The 26,240-nt window shown below is 41.2% G+C and overlaps 1 protein-coding gene across 1 annotated transcript; it reads right to left on the bottom strand.

The window, feature by feature from the left end:
- On the bottom strand, positions 1 to 26,240 carry LOC308306465 (ATP-binding cassette sub-family D member 3-like). Its single transcript, XM_080751477.1, has 23 exons — positions 26,110 to 26,240; positions 22,205 to 22,241; positions 20,570 to 20,668; positions 16,740 to 16,828; positions 14,013 to 14,082; positions 12,996 to 13,093; positions 11,482 to 11,605; positions 10,991 to 11,047; positions 10,740 to 10,882; positions 10,566 to 10,635; positions 10,076 to 10,145; positions 9,234 to 9,331; positions 6,904 to 6,995; positions 6,584 to 6,675; positions 6,015 to 6,087; positions 5,679 to 5,742; positions 5,470 to 5,547; positions 5,295 to 5,360; positions 4,762 to 4,851; positions 3,955 to 4,074; positions 2,736 to 2,840; positions 2,136 to 2,192; positions 1 to 1,497 (listed from the first exon to the last, which is right to left on the bottom strand). The coding sequence occupies exons 1-23, from the start codon at positions 26,217 to 26,219 to the stop codon at positions 1,420 to 1,422; spliced, it is 1,980 nt and encodes a 659-aa protein (XP_080607603.1). The 5' UTR covers positions 26,220 to 26,240; the 3' UTR covers positions 1 to 1,419.

The following is a 26,240-nucleotide window of genomic DNA, read 5'->3' as shown; positions in this document are numbered from 1 at the left end:
GAAAATGCACTGTTGAGTTTATTTTGCAGGTCCATGCGCGAGTGCAGAATCACATCATTAATACCGTAAATCATTATTCATACAAAACCAGGGAGTTCTCTACAAGTTGCTTTACATTTCAAAAAAATAATAGTGTTATCTTACAGTGGCAAACAGAGAAGGATGGGGATGGCAGGGTTAAGGAAAGGCTTTCGGCCACACATGTGCCTCTGAGAAAGTACTGAACGATCCTAAACCCCAATTCAATTACATCCATTGGCAACGTTTCACCCCCCCCCCCCCCCTAAATCCCGGAATAACCTGATTCCATTACCCAAAGTACACACACACACACACGTTAATGTAAATATGTTATATAGTCGCTGTTGTGCGCACACCATGTCACAAACTGTCTTGTGTGCATATAATGAATGTAGTTATTTAGTTGTAAGCTCTTGTTAATACTGCTCATAAATAGCAGATCTACAAGATCACACAAGCTGTGTGTGTGTGTGTGTGTGTGTGTGTGTGTGTGTGTGTGTGTGCGCGTGTGTGATTCTATCCTCATTAGACAAACATCCTATCAAACACCGATCAAATCCTTCATACAGTTCAGAAAACAGCTCAGACAAAGAGTTGGCTCCTGTACAAGGCTATTCGGTAACTGCAGGGAGTACCGCACCGCCTCACTGGCAGAGACTTTCAGCTCTATACAGTTGGCAGCAGTCACACACGTACACGCACGCACACGCACACACACACACACACACACACACACACACACACACACACACACACACACACACACACACACAGAACGCTGGCTATAAGAGACGGCACTTTAAAATGGGGTTTCACAGATTAAACCATTATATCCCCCATGGGGGTTACAGTAGCCAGCAGAATACACTTGTGCAACTGGAGCAGCGAAAACAAAACAAATCAACAACATTTCATCATGTTGCGCTTCTTTCTTGCATATAACTATTGTACTGTGATCAGGACCACGACAACAACACGTGATTCTGAGGGGTGACCTGTTGCTTTTGCAGAACGATAGGGCAGGCTAGCTCCACCTAGAGTTACATCGATTGAGACATGATTTCAGTCCTCATGGCGTGTGTGTGTGATGCAAAAGAATTATTCTAGATTTTAGCCCCTTGCGTCTACAAGCTCTACAAGTCTGGTCCAGACTGACCACTAACAGGCCGTTACATTTCAAAGTTACATTCTGTACAATCAACTTACATTTATTATCAATAATCTATTAATCACAACTAAAGACTCTTTTTTTTTTTTTTAAATAACATCTCGTAAAACAGAGTTACGGTTGATTAAAAACGGCACAGTCTATGATTTCTTTTTTTAAAGTTTCCGAAATTTTTGAGTGCAGGGGATTTGTGGCTGTGAGAGCTGGGGTCGAGGCATAGTGAAAATCCACTAGGAGCCAAACTCCACCGTCTCCTCCGTGATGGGCTTGAAGTCGTAGTTCCCTCTGCCGTCCATGTGCAGGTAGTACTGTGTGAGACGGAGGACAAGATGTTGTCAGTATCAAGACGGTAGGGATGGGACGAGAATCGCTATTATCGTTTATCGCGGTGTTTCTCAAACTTTCTCAAATTTCAAGGTCTCCCCTTAACTCTGACAGTGAACAAATGGAACCAAATGGACCCGTCAGGGTTCATTTGGTTCCAGTTGTATGCTGTTTAGAGTTAGAGACTTGTATGGGTCAATTTAGACCCCTATAAAGGAACCCACAGAGTCCCTGGAAGACACTTTTGAGAACCACTGGTGTATCGTGATAAATAAATACATTATTTATCGTGAAATTGTCCTCCGTCATACACTAGCATGAATTCACTTTTGTTGAGCTGCAAATTCAGTAATGGTTACAGTTCCAAATAGGCTGAAGAAACTGCAGAACTGGGCAGACCCAAATTACGCTGAAGAAACTCAAATCAAAGCCCGGAGGGACCCAAATTAGGCTGAAGAAACTACAAATAATAGCCTTCGCTTTTATTTGGGACCCCAGCAGCGTTTATTTGAACCGGCATTTAATATGCAAAATGGTGTCAGACCCTCCCGCTACTATTTGATAATACGGTAGTGTTTATTAGGAGTTGTGAAAAGAATCACTGATAAAGGAGATCTCTTACCTTGTGGTGTTTCCACAGAGACTTTCTGTGGGACACAGTGAACAGGGTGATGCCAACCTGGGGACCAAACAAAAAGTGAAAGACATTAGAGCTTCTCCTACTGTAGCACCATTCAAACTGCTGTCACTTTCATAACGGTGTCCCTATGTCATGTCTAAAACGTGTTTTTTCCCCCCCTCCAAAATAGTGAAAATAGTCAATCTTGAAGCTCACAAAGCATCACAATGCAATGAGTTGGGAGCTTGTACAGTAGCTATTTTCACTGGACAACAGTGTCATGCAAGAAAGTATAAATGAAGTGGTTAAAACGGTTCAAATAAGTGTTTACATTGTTTTAACAACAAAAAGTGGTTATCCACTTAAACCCTAGCATCCGTATTGTAGGGAAAGCTTTCGCAGAAAAGAGCAGATCGACAAGGGACGCAGTCACGCGCTGTGAGCATGTCGTCCGGCTACTTTCAGCGAAAGCTTTCCACAAAATAATGGAAAACAGAAAATACACTAGTATAAAGCCCTGAAGGACTCCGCTCAACGATATACTGTAGGGTTTAAGACGTGGTTAAGTAAAATCCGTCTTTCTAAGGCATGTGTAGAACCTACTGTTTTGCAGTGGCTGTAGATGAAGTCCTCCACGTCGACGCTCACTGCGCTGGTGCACTCGTCCAGGATGGCAAACTGGGGCTTGTGGTAGAACAGCCTGGCCATCTGCACACAAGAGCCATATGGGAAGAAGCAAAGTTGAATATTACTTGAATATAACTTCAACAACACAGAATAAATATTAACACGAAAAAGACATGAAAAAGAAGATCGTTTTTGGCACAACGCTAGAGATACACAGATCCCCCATTACTACTCATAGTGAACAGATCAGCCAGGTATGTTCGTATACATGCCTAGGAGTAGCAATAGACCACCTTTTGTCATGGCAAGAGGAGATTGAAAACAAAGCAAAGATTCCATTTTCATTGCTGTCCAAGATATTTTGGTGCTAGCAGACAGATTCTTATGAGTGTTCTTCAGTACTGTAATACCGCCTGGTATGGATGTTTGTCTGTAACCTGAAAGTCCCAACTGCTGCAACAACTGAACATTTGTTCAAAGCTTGTTGGGCAACCACTTCAGAGGCTCTATAAATCGCAGGATGGCAAGGAATATCACCTCAAACACTAGCCATGAATGGAGATTATAGGTTGTGCTTTCAGGAAGGAGATACACTGTTCCAGCATACAATAAGGTCACGTCCATCAGACGACTTTGAGGCTTAATCAGGAGTTTGGCCAGGGAGTGGTGGACATTGCTCTTGTCTTTATATATACAGATCCTTTTATTAGAATATTGTATAAAAGTACATTTTCTTGAAACGTTCATATATTTCTTGAAACTTTCATATATTCTAGATACATTGGACAGTCATTGAATTATTCCAAACCTTTTTTTGTTAAAACTTTGAATTTTTATGGCATACAGCTCATGAATATCAAAAGTCCATATTTCAAAATATTACAATATTACACGAGACCACTCAAAACAAGGATTTATAATAGAGAAATGTCATCCTGCTGAAGGCAGAGTTGCTTGAACTCCAGTGGGAAGTTTCTGAAGTCAGTTATGATTTGGGGTGCTAAGGCATCTACAATGCCTTTTTACACAATATTCAAATTTTGTGTATATTTTTTATGCATGTAATTTTGTTTTTGTTTTCAGTGTTATGTCAAATGTGTGTATATGTCTTGCGTACAGGGCTGTGAGCTGACAATAAAGCACTGTGGCATCGTAATAAAATAAAGAAAACCGGTTGGACAGAATTGAGTCTTACAGCCATCCTCTGCTTCTCTCCTCCACTGAGCACGTCCATCCAGTCCTGGACGATGTCCCAGTTGCCCTCTCTCTCCAGGATGTGACCCAGCTGGACGTTGTCCAGATACTCCTTCAACACCTACCCCACACACACACACACACACACACACACACACACACACACACACACACACACACACACACACACACACACGCACACACACACACACACACACACACAGAGAGAGAAATAAAATCACTTAACAAGGAATACTAAAGGACGTAGCAGCTTTTTCCACAAGGGTTTGTGATTTGTGATTTGTTGTTGTTGCTACATAGTAGGGCATTCACCAAATATTCGAATATCAAAGTCACTATTCAACGTTGTTCACCCAAAGTCGAATATTCGCTTTTTTTCCTTTTTTTTCTCTCTCTTTAAAAAATATATATAGTTTATAAAGCTTGGCTAGATAGGAAGTCATAAGAATGTGTTGTCAATGCCCCTGGTGGATGAATTTGTTAATGCTCTATACCAGGGGTTCTCAAACCTTTTTAGGCCGTGACCCCCAAAATAAACCTATTTTGAACTGGGGACCCCCACCCCGACAAGCACTTGGAATTGTAGGTATTACATTTAATGTGACTCGGTTCCGCAGATAAATATTGTGAAAATAGCAGATTGTTCGACACTTGCTTACTTAATATTTGACAGTTTGGCCAGTCGTGTCGAATATTCGACTATTCGAATACTTTGAGGTTGAATAATTCGAATACTAAAAATCACTATTCGTGAATGCCCTACTACATAGTGTGTCGCGATTTGCACCTGATCAGAGATGCCCTTCCTCTTCTGTTCTTCGAATGTGTCTGGGTAGATGACCTGGTCCCTCAGTGTGCCTATGGTCATGTAGGGCCTCTGGACGGACACACACACGGACACACACACACACACGGACACACACACACACACCAGTGTTAATTTCGACGACTATGGCGAAAAAATGTTCGTTGACTACTTTTTCACTGGGGAAAAAGAAATAAATACTAAGCCATGGTAACTAAAACTATGACTTAATATATTGACAATTCCGTCAACAACTTAAAAAAACTAGATTAAATGTTATGGAGGGGCTAGTGGAGAAGAGATCCATTAGAACACGGCAGATTCAATTGTAATGGTACTTATGTGCCTCAGAGAGGCGCTGTGGGACTTCGACAGATAGAGAATGTCATACTTGGATCTGAAACAGACATCTTATCTGAAGTCATTCTATAGAAAAATGGCTAAATATAAAAGGATAAACACTTTCATCGTCATGTTCAGGGCTCTCACAACAAGACCACAAAGAAGAGTTTTACCTGGGGAACATAGAAGAGCTTTCCTCTTTCAGGTTTAGTGAGCTGCCCTCCAAACAATGGCCAAAGCTGAAAAGCACACATATATACTGTACATTAGAAAGATGCAGTTCAGATTCTTGCCAGTATATGAATATGGATTAGGGAATGGGTGAAAACATTCTGAAAAGGTCCTAACCTCTCCGAGGACTCTGAAGAGTGAGCTTTTGCCGCAGCCGTTGGGCCCGCACACCAAGACGTTGGTGCCTGATGTCACCTGCACATGATACACAGACAGTTACATCTATAGGAAGTCTCATATGTTATATGTCCAATACTTGTACTTTTCAGCAGGATTCAAATTCAAAAGTAGAAGATCCACAAGTTTGAAACGCTGTTAGGCCTTACCTCAAACGTCAGATCTCTGATCAGGATGTCTCCGTTGGGTGTAGCTAGTGGCGTGTGATCAAACCTGACAAAAAGGGACGCACAGCCACTTAATAACACAGAACTTGTGAAAAGAATGTTAAATATTTGTTACTTTTCAGGATTCAAAAATAGCAAAAGTAGCAGCTCTACTTCTAGATCTACCTCCAGCATATCTTGTCAATTATTGCTCTGAGTTTCGAGCTTGCAGATCTGCTACTTTGGATAGTGTTGTGACGCTGCAGTATGGTCAAGTAGGGCGTTGACACAAAAAGCTAGAATATGGAGATAGATGAGAGGGTTGCGTGTCACACGTACTTGATAATGTGGTCCGCATTGATGACCCGGCCACTTCCTGGTACCAACGTCAGTTTCTCAACGGCGTCCGAATCTACGGCGGAAACAATCGCAGAGGATTCGATTAAAGGTTCACCGCTGCACATTAATCACGAAGATACCATACAGCAGTGTTTTTCAACCAGTGGTCCGGGGACCACCAGTGGTCTTTGAGGGGGTTCCAGGTGGTCCCCAGCTATAGCTCTTTAACTCTTGAGAGTGTAAAATGAAACCAAACGGACCCTTTACGGGTCCATTTGGTTTCATTTCACGATTAGACAATTAGACTTTTATTTTCCTTTTTGGGTCATCGTTTGCCTGTTATTTCTCCTATAGTACCACATCAAAACAGCGTGGAATTGTGGACAAAATCTTATCCAATGATAACAAAATATTCTTTCCAAGTGTTGGGTCTGAGAGGCTACATCTCATCAAATGGTGGTCTGTGGCTCAAATGCCAAATAAATAACGGACCTTGATATGAAAAAGGTTGAAAAGCAATGCCTTACAGTAACTGCTCAGCGACTTTCTTCTATTCTAGATGGAGTTACCTCTCTCTTGGTGGGTGACCATAGTACGCTCGTATTTGCCACTGTTGAGGTCCTTCAGCACCTTCATCAGTTCAGTGATTCGAGCAGTAAATCTGGTGGGATAGTAGAGACATAAGTTAATTCTAATATAAGGATGTCCGATATTGGCTATTGCTAATGATTATAAATTATATTTGTCACACACTTTATATTTGACACAAATCTTATGCTTATTATGCTACATTGCATAATATGAGGGTCATCTGGTTTTTCCCATACTATAGTCCGGTTCTTTCATTTAATACCACAGTCGTTATGATTTGATAGGAGTGAGTGCTCACCCTGAGAGGCGGGTCATTTCCCTGCCAGCCAGGACGATCCTCCCCAGGGCCTGGGACATCCGGAGCAGCATCCTACCACTCTGGTAGTAGTCCTGCAAGAACAACGTCAATACATACTGTTAAAGAGGCTTTCAAGTCACACCATACCATCGTTGGAGGTCGCTACTAGTTACCCTCTAGATCAGTGGTTTTCAACCTTTTCAGGCCACGACCAAAATAATCATATTTTAACTGGGGACCCCCCCACCCTGACGAGCACTAACTTAACTCATTTAATGCCAGCCTATCACCACTAGAGGGCGCCCAGTGGCCAGAGAATAATAGAGATATGCTGGTAATGCATGCCCAAGCCCTGGAGCCATGACTTGCCAGAACACTTTCCTTTGTGCATGTACAGGAAGAGGATGAAGTTAGCTTGAAGTTAGCTATTGGCTACCAAGCATTTTAGATTTAGATTTTCGTCAACTTAGCCATGATTAAACCTTGCACACCTCATGCATGGGAGAAAAAACAGAGAAAATTAGCTCTAAAGATCCTGGATTGCATTGGAGTGGATGGTAAATATCAGCAAATATCGGCAAATATCGTCCTCTGTAAACAGAGGACAAAAAAAAAAAATTGAAAAAAGATTTTTTTTTTCAATTCTTTTTTTAATTAAAAAGCCGAACTAGTTCGGGATTGGCACTCTGGGATGCGATAATAAAGCCGAACTAGTTCGGGATAGGCACTCAATGAATTAAGACATTACAATTTGTATAACACCGTTCTAGTGTGAAAATATCTATTTTCACAATTTCTGTCAATTTTGACAAATTTAACATGTCATTTCAGAGGTATTAAAAAGTCCTTAAATTGTCACTTTAGAAATGTGCAGAATGCAGATACCCTCTATACACTTAAACTTTATTTTGTTGTTTTTCTTTTTACTTTTGAGAGAGAGAACAATGTTTCACATTAAGCTAATCATCTGGGGACCTCACAAAATAATTTGGGGACCCTCCTGGGGGTCCCGACCCACAGGTTGAGAACCACTGCTCTAGATCAGTGGTTTTCAACCAGTGGTCCGGGACCACGAGTGGTCCTTGAGGGGGTTCCAGGTGGTCCCCAGCTAAATGATGGAGAGTTGGTAACCAAATGGTCCCTTATACAGTAGATCTTTAACTCTTGAAAGCGTAAAATGAAACTTTATTTTGATCAATGTGTGCCTTTCATCTCTCTTATTGTGCCACATTAATTATATCATGGAATTGTGGACAAAATGTTATCCATTGATAACAAAGTATTCTAAGTTTTGGGTCTGAGAGGCTAAATCTCATCAAATGGTGGTCCGTGGCTCAAATGCAGAATAAATAATGGTCCTTAATTTGAAAAAGGTTGAAAACCACTGCTGTAATTATTTGCTGGTCCTTTGCTTGGACAGTGGACACCATTGCAGCGGGTCTCGTCTTAAGCCCCTTATCAGAGTCGGTACCGCGGTGAAGAGCTATCCACCGCGGTGTAGTCTTTTTGAGTCATAAAACTACAACGTTACGTCATTCCTCGGGGTTAAGAGCTTTCCACCGCGAGTCCCGACACATCTCTCTGTTTTTACTTTCAGACAGATAGGCTCTTCACCCCGTTCACTGATTGGTCGATCTAGACCAGTCAGTCACAGTGAATAGGACTTCACCGTGACTGACTATGATGGCCTTCACATATTTTCTGACTTGAGGTGGAAAGCTTTCCACCTAAAATTTGCGGTGGATAGCTCTTCACCCTGGACTCTGATAGGGGCTTTAGGCTTAGATAACCAGTCGAGCTTTGGATCTTTTTCACATTTCACAGTACAGCAAAATCAATCTGCTAGTAAACCTACAACATCAATAATACGTACAGTATTATCCCTCTGGTAGTAGTCCTACAAGCACAACAGGTTTTTATGGGAAAATGTGTTGGCCCATGAGCAACTATTATGGGGATGTGTGTGCAATTGCTTTGCATTTCCTTGTTAGAAACAGAGCAACAGCCTGGCAGAGCTGACGTGGTGGCATTTTCTGTTATTTACCACCCCGTTTTTTTCCCCACTGTTGACCTACTGCCATGTATTTCCTCAATGGAGGCAAAATATGTCCAATAATTGGCACTTCAAAGCTTAAGAGCGTAGCTGGTCACACCCCTACTCGTAAAGCGTCATCGTAATATGTTCAGTGATCAAAATACTTCTATCTCAGCGCCAACAGGATATTTGGTTAGCGGAGAAAACAATGCCATTGGCAGAGTGTGCCAGACGACAGGCCTCAGTCGTGTGTGTGTGTGTGTGTGTGTGTGTGTGTGTGTGTGTTCATTCTGACCTCCAGCAGCTCAGAGTGTTGGCTGTGAAGGTGTCTGGTGCTGTTCGGGTCCAGGAAGGGTCGACTGACCACCAGGTAGCCCACCACCGTGGCCAGGTCTGTGGGAGGAGCAGGAGGAGGTCGAGGAGAAGTCAAGTCCAGTTTATTTATGCAACGCATTTCATATGACTGGCATAGATTCAATGTGCTTCAAAACAGAAACTAAATATAGGTAAAGCTCAAACATGACAAAACAATAAAGATAGGTGAATAGGGCTGTTAACATTCCCCAGAAATTAAATTAGAATATTGGTCTTAGAAATTGGCCCGAATATCTAATATATTTGATAGACTATAGTACAACTGACTCTGTCCCTCTTCTGCTGGTATCCAAAATAAAATGTTTTTTTTTTTTTTTGCATTGTATTAAAAAATAAATATATACAAAAATTAAAAAATAATGGAATATAAATTGTTATATTGGAATATAATAAATGTATTCCTGAATATTCGAAGATTATTCAAAATTAGAATATTCGTTAACCAGCCCTAGTAGATGAAAGAACATGTATTATGCGTCTGTCTGTGTGTCGTCATCATAGGACTGATGGGAAAAATGTATTGCTGAATGATGGACCCAAGTGGGAGCATAATAATACATGGTGCAACAACGCATTCACCTGGAAATGATATCGCACAAGCAAGCCAGGTGTACATTCAACATTAACCTACAGCATTTACCCACTTCAGCTTGGCAAGTCCAAGCAAAAAATTGTACTGACTCCACGACACATTGGCATTGGCAACAACGGTATGTGACAGAAGGCACTGGCAGTTGTGGAGACTGGATGGACTGGACTTACACTTGGCAATGATGCTGTCCACGAAGCCCATTGAGAAGCGGAAGAAGATGAAATTATGCAAGTGGTCGACCTGAAGACAAAAGAACAACATTCACTTACTGAAATTGAGTGACGTCTAGACCTACTGCACATACAGTATAAACCAGAGCTGCTACCTTTAACACATTTGAAAATCGGAGGCTTTTTTGTATACTATTTAAATCCTTTTGAGAAAAGAAATACTGCTATTTGTCCCAAAGCGACTGCAAAAGATTGCTGCCATTTGTTTCAAAAAGCTTTATACCCTGTATATAACAAAGACATTTGACAGATCTCTTGTTTACACAACCTCCAACTGTATATACGTTCCCCCTTTTCAACTGTTCTTAATATATTTTGACACTTGCTTTGGCAATGTAAACATATGTTTTCTCATGCCAATAAAGATCCTTTGAATTGAAATCAAACATGAGACCCATGAAAACCAAGCAAACAAAAACGTATAACCTACCAGTTTCTTGAAGGTGCCATAAATGGTTTGTTTTTCTCTCAGGTTCCCGTTGTAGAAGGCGATCTCCTCACTGAGGCAGTGAACACAGAACATCCACACATCAGATATTGCCATTGATGGGGGGTTGGAGGACATGGAATTAGCTCTAAAAAAAAGGTATCACGGGTGGGTTACCTGTTGGTGATGAGGCGGGAGTTGACATAGCGGTACTCTCCCTCGTAGCGTTGCTCTATGACTGTCATCTTCCCTATGGGTCTCCTGACTCTGGTCAGGATCAAGCCTGAGATCAGCAGATAGGCCATCATACTGGCTGGGCCCTGTGGGGAGGAGGGGAGACGGTGACACCAGATGTCCTGTTTTTGTGAAGAGGGCCTGGAATACATGTGGGTTTGTAAAGCTGTACGCTACAATCAAGTTAACAGTACCTGGGCACCGATGGCACTTGTCAGCTTGAAGATATACAGTCCAATGTCCAACAGAGGCTGAGGGATAGAGAAGACATGATAATAAACTCATTGACTGCTTTCATTTAACTTCTGGTGCAACTTCTGGTGCACGGATCACGCACGATCCTCGCGCATGCCGCGGAATAGAGCCGAAGGGAAAAATAATCCATGTTGACGTGACCAAATGTTCCACAGCTACAAGCTGACTAGTACATGCTACAGGACATGTGGCAGGTTGAGGAAACAGAGAAATGGGCGTTTTCCTGCTAAATTTAACATGGGAGCCAATGCAGATCATTTTTTGTTTTTTTCATATCCGGTTTGAACTGTTTCCGGGTCAAAACAAGATCAACACCAGCGTAATGTTTGATTAAATGAAATAAAACAAATATCTCTGGAATTTTGGGCATGGTGGCCAGGAACATCGGGAATATCTCGGGAATCTATCGAAGGTTTATGCAGCTCAATACCTTGCTGAGGTTGGAGTAGAGTTCCACCACACTGTTGCAGAACTTCTCCACATCCTGTGTGAGCAGCTGGTCAGGGTTGGCTATCCGGTTGTCCAGGTTACCCATCTTGTAATATGTGTAACCTCTGCAGAAGCACGGCACACACAATTCAGTACTCTTATTGTATTGTCTCATCACAAGTTTCTTGCAACCTATGTTTTTAGGTTAATGCTGATCACACAAACAAGGCTCACGCTAGGAAAGTCTGTACATGAATACTGATCATAAAATCAATGCTCGCCTGGAAATCTTCACAAGAATCGATATGTTTAAATTGAAACATTGTGTAGAGTCTGTAGACTATGATACATGAGAGAAGGTTGAAATAGAACAAAGGCAAAACAACAGCATTCTGAATCAATCTAACCGGCATTAAGTCCCCCCCAAACAGATTTTAGAGGGGACCAGCACACTTGTATATCGTGGGAGTGAACATGAGTACACATACTGCATAGATATAAAATGTGACTTTGTATGGTCACTTCATGCAGTATGTATTTTAGGTTGACAGGTGACAGTTAAGAAAAGGTGGCGTGTTATCAGCTGTTCACCGACTCAGCAGGGAGGTTGTGAGTGACAGTACTGTGACCGGAAAGATCTTAAATAAGAACAGATATCCAAAACTGTTACTTTTCAGGATTCAAATTCAAAAACAGCAAAAGTAGCAGGTCTACGAGCTCAAGCTTGTGGATCTGCTACTTTTGTGTGACGCTCTAGTATGGTCAAGTAGGGCATTCATTTAGTTTAACGGGTTGGTTTAAGTTACAATATTGAGATAAGAGGTTTCTGCCCGACAGCAACGATATGCATTTTTCCCGCACCACATCTGCGGTAGACCTGTGCAAAAAAATAGATTTACTATATTATCGTGATGTTAATGCCGGCGATTCAATTAATCGATTTTCAAAGTTCAGAATCGATTTTCCCGATTTTATTTATTTATTTAAAAAAAATAAACCTGAAGGTGAAATTAACCACTTTCAGTCAGAGTAAGTACAGGTCCTAAAGGAACAGTTTTAGGTCATGAGGATGTCATGTTATGGCTAGGCCTGCAGCACAGCTGTTGTGTTCTGTGTTTTCTGGCATCTTGACCAGGAACATGTTGTTGTAATGTTGTACCACTGGCACTTTGGCTGAAATAAATGTCAGAAAGATTGACTGACTTTATTTGGCTGCATTGATTTGAAGTATATGATTCAACTTTTAATGTTTTATATTGTTTAGAATTGTTTTAAAATGTTTCAATATAAAAAAGCTGTAATTTTTGGGGAAAAATCGCAATAATCGTGACACGAATCGCAAATCGCAGGAAAACGCAATAATCGTGATATAATCAAATCGTCACCCTATGAATCGAAATCGAATCGAATCGGGAGGTAAGTGAATCGTCACAGGCCTAATCTGCGGTCCAGAAACAAACCCTTCTCCAAGCGTGGTCAGACAGAACACGGTCAGTGTACTGAGAGAGGACTTACTTGAGGTACTGGTCGTACAGGTGCTTCGTGAGCCTTTCACGGAACCTCAGCTTCAGCTCGTTCAGGCCCAACTTGAGGAAGTTGTTCACCAAGGCAATCTGCAATAGGCCAACCACACACACACACCTCACCATGTGCTCCATCATTCAAGCATGGCACTTAGGCTATGCTTTGCAGTATTGTTTTCTATTTCATTTACTCATGCATTTGAAGACACTTAGGATGAATTGTAATTGCAATGATAAAACAATAGGAAATAAACAAGATTGTAAAAAAGGCAGATTGCAAAGCAGGAAAGTACACAGATGTATTGAGTTGACTGACATTGATTTGGTTGATTTGATAACAGCTCATCAAACACGAGCAATATGTTAATCATGCAATAAGCAGGTTTTCCAATGAATGTATGCGAGCATTAAGATCAGTAGGAAATGATGTATTGGAGGTAGGGATGCACAATAAATCGCTAAAATTATAAATCGCAATTATTAGAGTACAATAATTGACCATGAAAATCTTTGACGGTTTTTTGTTTGCATTTTAAACATTTTCTTAAATACTACTCATTTTGTTTAGGGCCAAATATCTGGCTATATGGTATGTAAATGACCTCTAGTATTTTCCTGAGTGTGTGTGATCCCAATGGATGGGGAGATGGGCTGTAAAATGTTCTGGTTACTACTAACCAGAACATTGATGAGGAAGAGGACAAGCAGACCAAATGAGATGTAGAATTACTTTTCCAGGTTTCCCAATTACATAATTGGGAAACATAAAATCAGACGATTCCGATTACTTTCGATTAATTGTGCAGACCCAAAATGAAGGTCATATTAAGAGAAAGGTTAATGTTAGTAATCATATTAGGTGGGTTTCTAACATTAATCAGGCCTCCTCTGAATTGTTCACTAACAATCTACAATGCAATCTCAAAGAAAGATGAATTACATCACAGTCGGCACACTCGACTAAAGAGTGCGACAAAAACAAGAGATGAGGGAACAAAAAAGAACTTACAACTGGCATGAATTTCATAAAGCTGAACAAGAACTTCTTGAAATCTTTAGTCGATCGACCGATAATTGCACTGCAAACCACAACATGCACAAGAATGAGCCAACATTTCGACACAGCATGGCTGGTGGAACAGATAACTGATGCAACTTAGGGGAGATGCACATTGCACACTCCACTTTTAGAGTTTAATTTGGTGCGGTGCGGGGTCACAACATCACGGCAGCACCGAACAGCCAAATGTATGACCGTACCCGCCCCTACGAACCTCTGAATGATGTCATATTGTAGTCTGGACAGAGCCGAACGAATTTAAACTCAGCTCTAAAAGTGGAGTATGCATCGGCCCATAACGTTTATCTAGGTTGGACAACTCTGAGGGGAAAAAAACAATAGTGACGCTTTTTATATTTAGGTCCTTCTTCTGGCTTGTAAACTTAAAGGTTTACCTTTGAATAAAAAAGAAGAAGAAAAAACCCTCCACTGAATCAAGCTTTGTAATTCTCTGCATTGGCAGAATCTGCTGCTACATGTATATTCACATAATTTATGTGCAAAAAGTGTGAATTTTTAGACTTGTTTCACTGCGCAATGCAAGTCAAAGGGGATTTTGGGAATTATCAATTGTTAATCTATGCAGGACTATTGAAGATATCGTGCCAAATTAAAGACAACATTTTCAAATCACCTGCTGGTCTTATTAACACATAATGCAAATAAAACCTAATACACTTCTGATAAGATAAGGACTTATAAAGGGACCTATTAAGTCGTGCTTTGTACAAGAACTTTTAACAAAACAACCAATCAGTGTGCTGATGACTAAAGGGTACCAGAGGAGTTGACAGGGATGTAAAAGGGGAATACAGCCCAGTTTAACAATGTTATTTGTATGGCATGATCCATTGATAAATAATTCAATTCATGCTAATAAAGTATTCAATCAATAGCCATAAGAAAAACATACTTAAACATATACATTTGATGGAATTCCCCTTTGAGACATCTACAGTACTAACAGACCCATAGATTCATTGCATGGAAGCAGTTTGTTGTAAACTATGTTCAACTTTAAGGCCCCACTGGCCTTCATAGGCCAGTTACTCATTCTCTGCCAAAAACATCTTATCACGTTTTTTTTTTAACGCCCAGACCACCAAACATGTATTTTTTTTCTCCATTTTTCAAAAGCCAGCAAACATCTCCATCTTCCTGTTTAATTTCGTTTTCGTTCTGTGTTTGTCAAAACGGCCATAACTAACGAATGCATGGCCCAAACGACCAGTTATTCCCCCACGGAAGCACAGAAAGCGTGTCCGTGTCCGTAAGAATATTCTAAGGTAAGGAAGAACGAAAAAAATAGCTGGCAGTGGTTAGTGGTTTGGTTAAATATTCTCGGCAGTGAATGAGTTGAAGAATGTTCAGCGACGGACACATCAAAATAATATACCATTAAAAAGGAGATGTTAACCACCACAATGTTACTGGTTAAAAGGGTTTGGGGAATGCATTTATATGAGAATCAATCACTTTGACGGTCAAATTACCCCGGGGATGGCAGCACAGTAGGAATAAAAGTGTGTCTTGAACAGAGTTATATCTCTGCTTATGATCCCGCTGTGGGGAATTAAGACAAAAGGCATCATCAGTGCCTGCAAAGACAATATAACAGCAATGCCACCCACCCACCCACATTGAAATCAAGCACAATAGAGTGCTACACAATAGAGTGCTACAGTTTACTTAGTTTGTTGTCAGTTCTTACTAAAACTCAAAAGTGAGTTTGCAATGGGTTCCCTTAGCCAGATTCCCAATTCTTAAATGGGGTTCAACCACTTAAACCCTATATGGTTCACTGGAGTCCCTCAGGGTGCTATACTTAGGGTATTTTCTCTTCACTGTAGTGCTTATTCTGTATATATATAAAAAATAAAGAATAAACTAGAAATGAACAACAGGTGATTCAGTAATACAGGTGATTCAGTAATACAACTCTCAGCTGAATGGGTGTGTCTACTGTATATCAGTGGTTCTCAAAGGGAGGTCAGGGACACTCAAGGTTACATCAGGGGGTTGTAACTATGAGATAACTTTACAGTTTAAAGTTATACCATGTAACTTTTTTTATAAAACAAATCTTAAAATTGTCCTAACTGTTAAATCGCTTAAGTTTTAGAACACCCACTCCGTTATTTTCAGCTTCTAAAGCCTTCTCTTTATATGTTTTCTATGATCCTTGCCGGGGTCCGGATTTCGCAGAAAAATGACGTCATCTGCATCATCCGTATACGTTGTGTATACGTTGGCCAATCACATTGCGGATCATACACACATGATACACTACCGGCCAATTACAGTGCATCTTGCGTCTCTTCAGGAAATAGCTTGCTTCAACAGCTTTGTTTACGCTGGTCTAGAAGTCTAGCATGTAACTCCCCAACCGCTGCTCGTAGAGGGACACGAGAGACCTCTATGGATGCGTCTCGGCGTGGCGGACGCGGTGGTCTGAAGGCCCGGTCCGCGGCGAAAAACGGCCGAAAAAAGCAGACGCGACCGCGGTTTGCTATACTGCTACAGACCACTAGTTGAGCAACTTACACAGTATAGCTTTAAGGTTTACAGTTTTAAGAAACAGTTTACAAATGTGGTCCTTAAAATGAACATTTGAGAACAACTGGTCTATATCAACAACAATACAAGTGTCCCCCACAAACAGACTGTACTCCTGACCTTTCAATCATTGTACCGTTCTGGATCATCCACACGTCACAGTAGGTCCTGGCCACAAGCATGGCAGCAATGAAGATAAGGTATCCTGTCTGTGGTGAGAACAGCACAATATGAGAATGGTTAGCCAAGGCAAACCCAATTATACAATGACATTGGGACGCATAAAACAGAATAAGTAAAAATAACAGATTTGGTTTTATGGACAGAAAGCAGACCTTTCCCGGATGACCTGAGAGATCTGGATGGTTCATGATATTGCACAAGATAAGAAATGTTCAGCATTTTGAACATAAGCCATTCAAAGCTTTGTAGACCAACAGTAGTGTTTTGAAACCAATTCTTTTACACACAGGGAGCCAGTGTATGGATCTAAGGAGTGGGACTAGACTAGAGTGATATGCTCCACTGTCTTGATATTAGTCAGGACTCGAACAGCAGAGTTCTGAATCAACTGCAGTCGTCTGATAGATTGTTTTAGGGGATCTGTAAAGACACGTTACAGTATAGTACGGTACAGTACAGTCAAGTCTACTGAAAATGAATGCATGGACAGGTTTTTCTAGATCCTGCTGTGACATAAGTCCTTTAACCCATGCTATATTCTTGAGGTGATAGCAGACTGACTTTGCAGTTTGCGATTGGGTTCATGTTTAAATTCAGGTCCCAGTCCATGACTATGCCATATGCCAAGGTTAGCGTGTCTACAAGCAACTGTATATCGTTGCTGTCGCACAGAACATCTTATTTCATCACGAAAAAGTAGTAGAAAATAGCAGATCTACATGCTCACAACGCGTCACATTATTATTCATAAACAAAATGAGTAGGACGTGCAAGTATTCCACCCAACAGCAACAATATCGTAATTCTGTGCTATTTTATTTAATTTTGTTGTCCAGGAGATAATGGTCTAACCCAGATATTTATTTTCAATGTCATTCTTTGGCATTAGGGTTGCACGCTTGCAGCCATAAACGAGCACCTGTCTGCAATTTCCAACTGGACCTAGGCAAGTCTTCTAGCTTGCCAAAAGAAATGACCCCCACTGTTTTTCTGTAAATATACCTTGACTGCTCTTAGACTTGATGATACCTTGTATAGTATTGTATGTCTTTATACGACTTGATGAATTGAATACACAGGACCACACGGACCACTTGGCATAATGACACAGCATGTGAGCAGTCAGAGAATCACAGACAACGGAGCGAGGTACATTACAATGGAAAAAGATAAAGTCATACTGAATGTTATATCGTCGCTGTCGGGGTGGAAACCTGATCTGTGCGAATAAAAAATGGCTAAAGTAGCAGATCTTCAAGCCTGCAGATCTGCCACTTTTGATGTATTTTGTGTGATGCTGTAGTAATGATCAAGTAGGGCATTCATTTATGAAAAAACAAAAAGTTAGAATATGCAGATAAGAGGTTTCTGACTGACAGTAACGATATTCATTGTGTTTGACACCATTTCTGCTAGCTTTCTTCAGGAGCTTGTCAGACTCAGGAGGATGATGGTGGAAAGCCAATCGGTTTTGATTACAGAACACAGCGCTGAATGAACCAGCCCTTTGGCCTGTCTTCACCGACCCTCTCTGGATTGATTACACATGACATGAACGATAAGTTGAAGTGTGTAAAAATGACGCAATGACACGTGTGCACATGAAAACACGCCCATGTGCTCTCACACACACACACACACACACACACACACACACACACACACACACACACACACACACACACACACACACACACACACACACACACACACACACACACACACACACACACACACACATTTGTGACCTACTTAGGACATTACATAGACTTCCATTCATTTTTATGCAAGTCCTGTGGCCTTACCCTAACCTCTATCCCTAAACCTAACCCCTAACCCTTATGGGGACCTACTATTGGTCCTCACATTGTCTATTTTTTCCAATTCTACTATACTTGTGAGGACATCTGGTCCTCACATGGTAATATAAACGGACACACACACACACACACACACACACACACACACACACACACACACACACACACACACACACACACACACACACACACACACACACACACACACACACACACACACACACACACACACACACACACACACACACATTTCCTCTATCTACTCTTGCAGTCCACCCAGAGATTTGTGCAAGGCCAGTTTCAGCAATAGAATCAATTACTTCAAGGTCAACCTCCGTAAGGAGAGACTATGGCAGGTTCTTGCCAGAATAGACTGTGTCATGGTGGTTACACTGTCAGCTGATTATGGTCTAGGTCAGGGGTCTTCTACAGGGGGTCTGGGACCACTAGGGGGTCATCAAGAGATAATGCAGGGGGGGGGGGGGGGGATAAGGGACTTTTTTCTTTAACCACTTGCACCCTCACATCCCTATTCTGGGGGGAACTTTAGCAAAAACAGCAGATCTACAAGCTCACAATGCTCCTTGTAGATCGTCTATTTTAGAGGTTTGGTGTACAGGGGGAAAGAAAAGAGTAGACAGAGCCAAAGGTCAAGTTTACAAAGCATTGAGGGTTTAAGTTGAAAATACACATTTAACATGAATCCAATACGTAGTGGGGGTCCCTGCTTCGTCTCTCTCTCAGCAAAGGGGTTCTTGGCCTGAGAAACGTTGAATTCCCCTGCTCTAGGTTTATGCATAGCTGTTGGCAAAGACATCTGTATGTTCCTAATGTATGTAGCCTAACAGAGGCTTGCACTATACATTTAATTAACCACATAAACACTGGTGTCCCTAATTTGAGAAACACTGAAAACAGCATACAGTATCTAAAAGCACACATCAAATTGCAGTTCAAGCTTGTGTATTCGTCTGTTTTCGCTGCAGTACCTCACGACTCTACACTAGTGTATTTTCTGTTTTCTGTTATTGCGGGGAAAGCTTCCACTGAAAATAGCCCATCGACAAGCTTGTCGATCTGCCATTTTCTGCAGCAAAAGCTTTCCCTAAAATATGAATGTTGGGGTTTAAGTGGTTAAGCACGCTGGGCGAGACCTGCTAGTGAGTGTCTAACCAGAAGTACTGGAAGCAGCTGCACCGCCCCAAGAAGGAAGTTACACTGATGCTTTGCACATCTGGTTAAATTCCACGTTGAAGAATGAAACCTGTGTTGTAATCGGTTGTCAAGGACAGCTTCCGGGGGAAGTGCATGCCTACAACACAAGTCCCGCCCTACTATACACGTGCTCAGCATTAGGTGGTTACCAGGCTTTACTCCTCAAGAGATGAGAAAAGGCTAGAAGGAACCATACGCGGATAACTAGATGATAATTAGGACGACTGCTACGTAATGAATATCCAACACATTATGTAGATCAGAGGTCTTCAACAGGGGGTCCGGGACCCCTAAGGGGTCCTCAGAGTTACTACAGGGGGTCCGCCAAATCTTTGTGATACGTTAATTATTTTAAATTAACAACTTTAACCCTCACATCCCTATTCTGAGGAGAGCTTTAGCCACAAACAGCGGATTGGCTATTTTTGGCAAATAGGTTTCGTGTAGAGGTTAAAAAAGAGGAGATCAAATTGACTACTATTGACGATTTAAGTGGTTAAATGGCTGAAAAAATACATTAACACAAATCCAACATAGACTGATGACCGTGCTGTCAAACAAGTCTATGAATCTATCTATGAAATCGATGAAAATCTGCAACACAATTTTATACAATATGTAGTGGGGGTCCCTGCTTCATCTCTCTCTCTCAACTAAGGGGTCCTTGGCCTGAAAACGTTGAAGACCCCTGATGTAGATGGTACTGTCGAAAGAATTATTAAGAAGACCCACCTCCATGCAGAGAAATCGAGGCACCATGACCCGCACGATTTGGGCGATTCGGAGGAAGAACGCCTTGTCCACAGCCGCCCGGTCTTTTTTGGCATCTTTCTGCGTGAACAGAGTCAACAAAAGATGTCACACACATGTACCCACACATCTCTGGAACTAAGCCAATATTGACAATCAATAGGCTATATGGCACAGCAGACATCTGACATATTGGAAAGAATTTGGGCCTCTTCCTTATTTCCTTCAGGTGTTACAAATGATACTAATGAAGGCTCGGTTCTATTCTGGTCCAACAGTGTAAAGCTGCATTCACACTGCAGATATATAGTTGAACGTTTAGCTTGCTTGGTCAATGTAATCTCAATGGAAACCAGCTTTAAAGCTTCCAAACCTTCGTTCTTTGTGTGTCCTGTATCTTTAAAGCTGGTTTCCATTGAGATTACATTGACCAAGCAAGCAAAACGTTCAACTATATATCTGTAGTGTGAATGCAGCATAAGAGTGCTGATATTGTGCATGTTGGCTTATATCACTGGAAACAACCATGGGTAAATGGTAAATGGTGAACAGGCATTGACACTAAGGCTTGCCCACCTGCCCCCGGCAGGTAAATAAAACGTCAGGGCAGGTGAAGTTTGCTTTCAGGTTGACCGACAGGGCAAGGTGCTAATTTGAGAGGGGACACAAATGTCTATAAACACAACACAAGATATCTGTCTAAACACCTGAACGTGGCCAGTGCGCTGTCTTCTGGTCTGTGGAATGTAAAATAAGAGCACTATTTACCTATAATGTGCTGTTTTTACTGTTGCTACATTTAAAAATATTTTTAAAAAAAAGTGTGAAACCACAGACATATTCAATCATAGCTAAAGTATTTGGTATTTGGATTTGGAGGTATTGAGGTATGACATTTTATCGCACAGCCCCAGAAAGTAAAGAAATAAGTGTTAAATTGAGCGGTAATTAAAATCGTACCTATCATTTTATAAGGGACGATTTACTTTTCGGGCAAGTGGGCATTACCTTCGGGCAAGTAGAACATGACCTGTACTTGCCCGATGGGCAAGTGCCTCTGAGACCTTAGTGTCAACCCCTGGTGCATTTACAGTATATAGCGCCTTTATCCAAGGCGCTTTACAATCAATGATTGTTCATTAAAGTCACCTATTCATACACCAATGGCGGAGGAAACCATGCAAGGCACCAACCTGCTCATCGAGAGCAACTAGGGGTTCAGCGTCTTGCTCAAGGACACTTGGACACCAACTCTGGGGGCGGGATGGGGTCGAACTGAGAACCTTTCGGTTCACAAGCCACTACTACCCTCATGCGTCTCAAATTATGGGTCCAGGTACCCTAACGGTTTGTAACTCTTAAAGTGTACAAATGGAATCAAATGGAACCTTTGAACACACTCAGAGTTATGGGGGTCCTTGAAATTAAAAAAATTGAGAAGAGAACCACTGTGGTACACTAAATGGAACAGAGCCTAAGTATAATTGGTAAGACCTGGGAAGGAAGGAAAGAATTGGCCCACTTTCTTTCCAATATGGCTCTGTTGTAAAGCCTGTTGCCAAAGTATTTGTCTCTGAGGAGTTCTTAATGTTGTCGAACTTGAAATGGTAAACTTACTTCATTGTTCAGCAACAGCTCAGAGCCCCTCGCTTTACTGCAATGGGAAAAGGTAATTCTCAACATCAGTGATCAGTGATGATGTAGTACATTCAATATAACACAGCAATATTTTCATTCACAACGGTGAATACACTCATTCAATAATACAACAGTCTGAAGCAAGAAACAACCAAACGCACTTTGACCAATTTCAGTGTGTAAATAAACACAGGCCATGGACAAGTTCAATCACCCTTTAATGCAACAAAGGCGCAATAAATTTGCAATTAACACATGTGTGCTACTATGTGTAATGTGTGACACAATGTGTAATTAATAGTATTGTATAGTAATAGTATATGTAATTACAGGTTACTACTATTAATGTGTAATTATGTATAAGCCTACTGTTTGCCTATATATGTGTAACAAACATAAGTAAATGGGAAATTAATATAGGCCTATTTCTTATTTTTTTGTAAGTTGTTGGAAACTACAACTATGTGTGTGATTGATTGACCTGTGTCCATCCATCCATCTTCAACCGCTTATCCGGAATCGGGTCGCGGGGGTAACAGTTCCAACTGAGACCTCCAGATTTCCTTATTCTGAGCAACTTCCTCCACTCCATCAGGGAGTATACCGAGGCGTTCCCAAGCCAGTTTGGAGATATAATCCCTCCATCTGGTCTTTGGTCTGCCACAGGGTCTCCTCCCAGTGGGACGTGCATCGAGGACCTTCCTAGGAAGGCGCTCGGGGGGCATCCGTACTAGATGCCCGAACCACCTAAGCTGACTCCTTTCCAAGTCAGGGCCGTGCTTACCATACAGGCAAAATAGGCAGCCGCCTGGGGCCCCCTCACAGCCTGGGGGCCTCATGAGATTATTATTATTATTTTATTTTTTAACCAACATGGCCATCAGGGGGCCCCAGTTGAGCTCTCAACTGTGAGACAGAGAACAGTTGAAGTGAGGGTGAGGGTTAACATTAGCTCATTAGAATCTGAAAAGAGCGTGGCTCTCAAAGGTGTGACCAGAGAACAATGGTCCTGATTACCCAAGCGGTTCTTTTGTGTCTGTTCTGTGATGTCACGTACATTACTTTAACTTTAAGAAGGATCGATGCAGGGAATGGATACATTATTTCTAATGTGTGTATATATTTATATTTAAAAAAAGTTTTGAGGGCCCCCATATTTATATATACATATAATATATGTGTATCAATTCCATTTCATTTTGGGGGCCCCAGATAGTTTGAAGTGGGGCCCGGGATGAGATCAATATAAAAGAAGGGTAAATAAAAAAGGGCCTTAACATGAAATGTGATGTTTAACTTGAAATACTTTCACAGGGTTTACTGGGGCTTCTTAAAGATGGCACGCATAGTTTGTATACTGTTTATTTATATTTAACATTTTGAGGGGCCCAAATATATCCATTTGGGGCCTCTCAATCTCTCAAACAGAAACACCCAGGGGGCTCCATGAGTTATCGTCAAATATAAATAAACAGTAAAAAGGCCCTTAACATAGTCATGTAATGTATGTGTTTAACTTCGAATGGATATGTATAGCTTTAACCCACTGACTGTCCTGTGAGACAAACTTTGTCTTTGAAAACCACTGCAAAACATGCACTTAAAAGTTATTTATATTCTTATTATAATTACGTTTTTTTAAAACACTATAAGTAATAAAACTGATTCAATTCATAGGTTTAATAGTGTATGAAACGTGAGCTGAAGTGTGTTATTTAACATGAAGCAACCATCCTTAGGCTTAGATGACATTTCTGCCACAGACATGCAGCTAATTACCACCTGAAAGAAGTTGGCCTGTCGCTGCAACAATGGGCTCTGATTATCTGAAAAGAGCTTTAATGTCACAAGTTACTTTAGTCTCCTTAAAAATATAAACAAGATTTATACTGTATATATTTATATTTAACGTTTTGAGGGCCCCCAAATTCATTTGGTGCCCCACCAGCTCTCAAACTCAAGCTCTCAATACCCTCATATATAAATAGTAAAAGGGCCCTTAACAAAAGGATGTTAACATGGTCATGTAATGTAATGTTTAACTCAGTATTCTTATTCTTATTACTTTACCTGTCCTGTGTAAGTTGCTTCTGGTGAGAGAAGTTGAAGCTCATTCTTTATCTTCTATATGTCAAACATTGTGGCCATCCATAGCTGAGTGGTTAGTGAGCCTGCCAAGGGAACCAGATCCCTGGTTGTCACAGGTACGATTCCAGGCCAGGTTAGCAATGTGTTGCAGTGTCCCTGAGTAAAACACTCAACCCCTGTTTTCTCCCTCCTCCTCTTATTATTTTCTCTGGAATTCTTTTGAAAAAGTGCTAGAGTTTATAGGCTATTAAACTTGTGTTATTAACTCATTGAGTGCCAATCCCGAACTAGTTCGGCTTTATTAGCGTATCGTAGAGTGCCGATCCCGAACAAGTTCGGCTTTTTTAAAAAAAAAAAAAAAAAAAAAAATTTGAAAATTTTTTTTTTGATTTTTTTTTTTTTTTTTTTGGACCCCATCAAATCTGGTGAACATGATTTCAATCGCGATTTTGCATGTTCCACCCCCATACAACCCCATCTAACATACAGGGCAGCCATTTTTGTTTACATTACATGTAAAACATAATGGCGATTATCTCAAGAATGCCTGAACGGATTTCCAATCGGATTTTTTTGTTTGAAAGCTGTGAACAAACTGCACAAATCCACTCCAATGCAATCCAGGATTGCATTGGATTTTTTAGAGCTCATTCTTCTCTGTTTTTTTCCCATGCATGAGGTGTGCAAGGTTTAATCATGGCTAAGTTGACGAAAATAAGGCTTCTAAAATGCTTGGTAGCCAATAGCTAACTTCAAGCTAACTTCATCCTCTTCCTGTACATGCACAAAGGAAAGTGTTCAGGCAAGTAGGGCTTGGGCTTGGGCTCCAGGGCTTGGGCATGCATTACCAGCATATCTCTATTATTCTCTGGTCACTGGGCGCCCTCTAGTGGTGATAGGCTGGCACTCAAAAAAAAAATATATATATATATATTTTCAAATAATTAAAAGCTAAAATATAGGAAACAAAACATAAGGGAGTATTTATTCGCGACCCCTAGAAATTGGTCCGCGACCCGCATATGGCTCCCGACCCAGGGGCCTCAAACTGGGGTTTGCCTGGGGCCTCCAAATCGCTAAGCACGGCCCTGTTCCAAGTGTAGGAGCAGCAGTTCTACTGACCTGTGTAACCTGTGTAATTACTATCTGCATGCATATTAAAAAATTAACATGTTTGATTTGATTGATCGAATACTTAATTCGAAGCTCAGGACAGTACAGTTCAGATAAAAGTTCTACTAATTGGATTTTCAACCCAAGAAAGCACACTGGCTGGTTTACATTGGGGTCCTTTGTACTCAATACATTGAATGATGACAGACAAATATAATGTGTAAAATATTAACATAATGTATAATATATTAAATGTGCAACTCCTAGTATGTGTAATAACAATAACATACAGTATGTGTAATAATCACTATAGACTACCAGTATACGTGCATAAAATCCCAGTCAGTTGAGGTTGCCTGCAGGTCACAAAGACCCCCATTGTCCTCAAAGATATGAGGCCAGCAAATGAATGAGCAACGTGGCTGGGAGGTGCAACCACTAAACGAACACAAATAAACACACACTTTCCTATCATTATATCATCATTATAACGGCACACTCCTCCTCCCCACTATACTAACAGTGAGTACACCTGTCCTGTACTCAACATCCGTCCTGTTTGACACTCAAGACAGCAACACACACACACACAACACCCGGACGGGAAACAAAGGTGTCTTGTACGCGTTTCAGAGCAAACAAACACACTCCACGTCGGTTGCTTAACGTTCCATTAAACCTACCCGTGTGCGCTGGCCTGCCTCCGTCGTCTCTTCAGCAGGTACAGGAGGAGCAGAACGCCGCCGGCTACGGAGGAGTTCTTCGCTGTCAGATACTTACTGACGGCCGCCATGTTCGCTCTGACAGCACTGAG

Source organism: Nannobrachium achirus, assembly GCF_963921795.1.
Source record: "Nannobrachium achirus genome assembly, chromosome: 21".
In the NCBI taxonomy this organism is placed as follows: domain Eukaryota; kingdom Metazoa; phylum Chordata; class Actinopteri; order Myctophiformes; family Myctophidae; genus Nannobrachium; species Nannobrachium achirus.
Note: the sequence above shows the minus strand (reverse complement) of the source record. Positions and strands in the feature narration are given on the sequence as shown.

Bases quoted from the DNA above. Each gene is read 5' to 3' on its own strand.
- LOC308306465 (XM_080751477.1), bottom strand. From the start codon at position 26,219: ATGGCGGCCGTCAGTAAGTATCTGACAGCGAAGAACTCCTCCGTAGCC. The intron at 10,146-10,565 runs GTAGGTTATACG...TTTTGTCTTCAG, and splicing joins ATGGCACCTTCAAGAAACTG to GTCGACCACTTGCATAATTT. The intron at 6,996-9,233 runs GTCAGAATGAAC...TTGTTCTTGCAG, and splicing joins AACACTCTGAGCTGCTGGAG to GACTACTACCAGAGTGGTAG.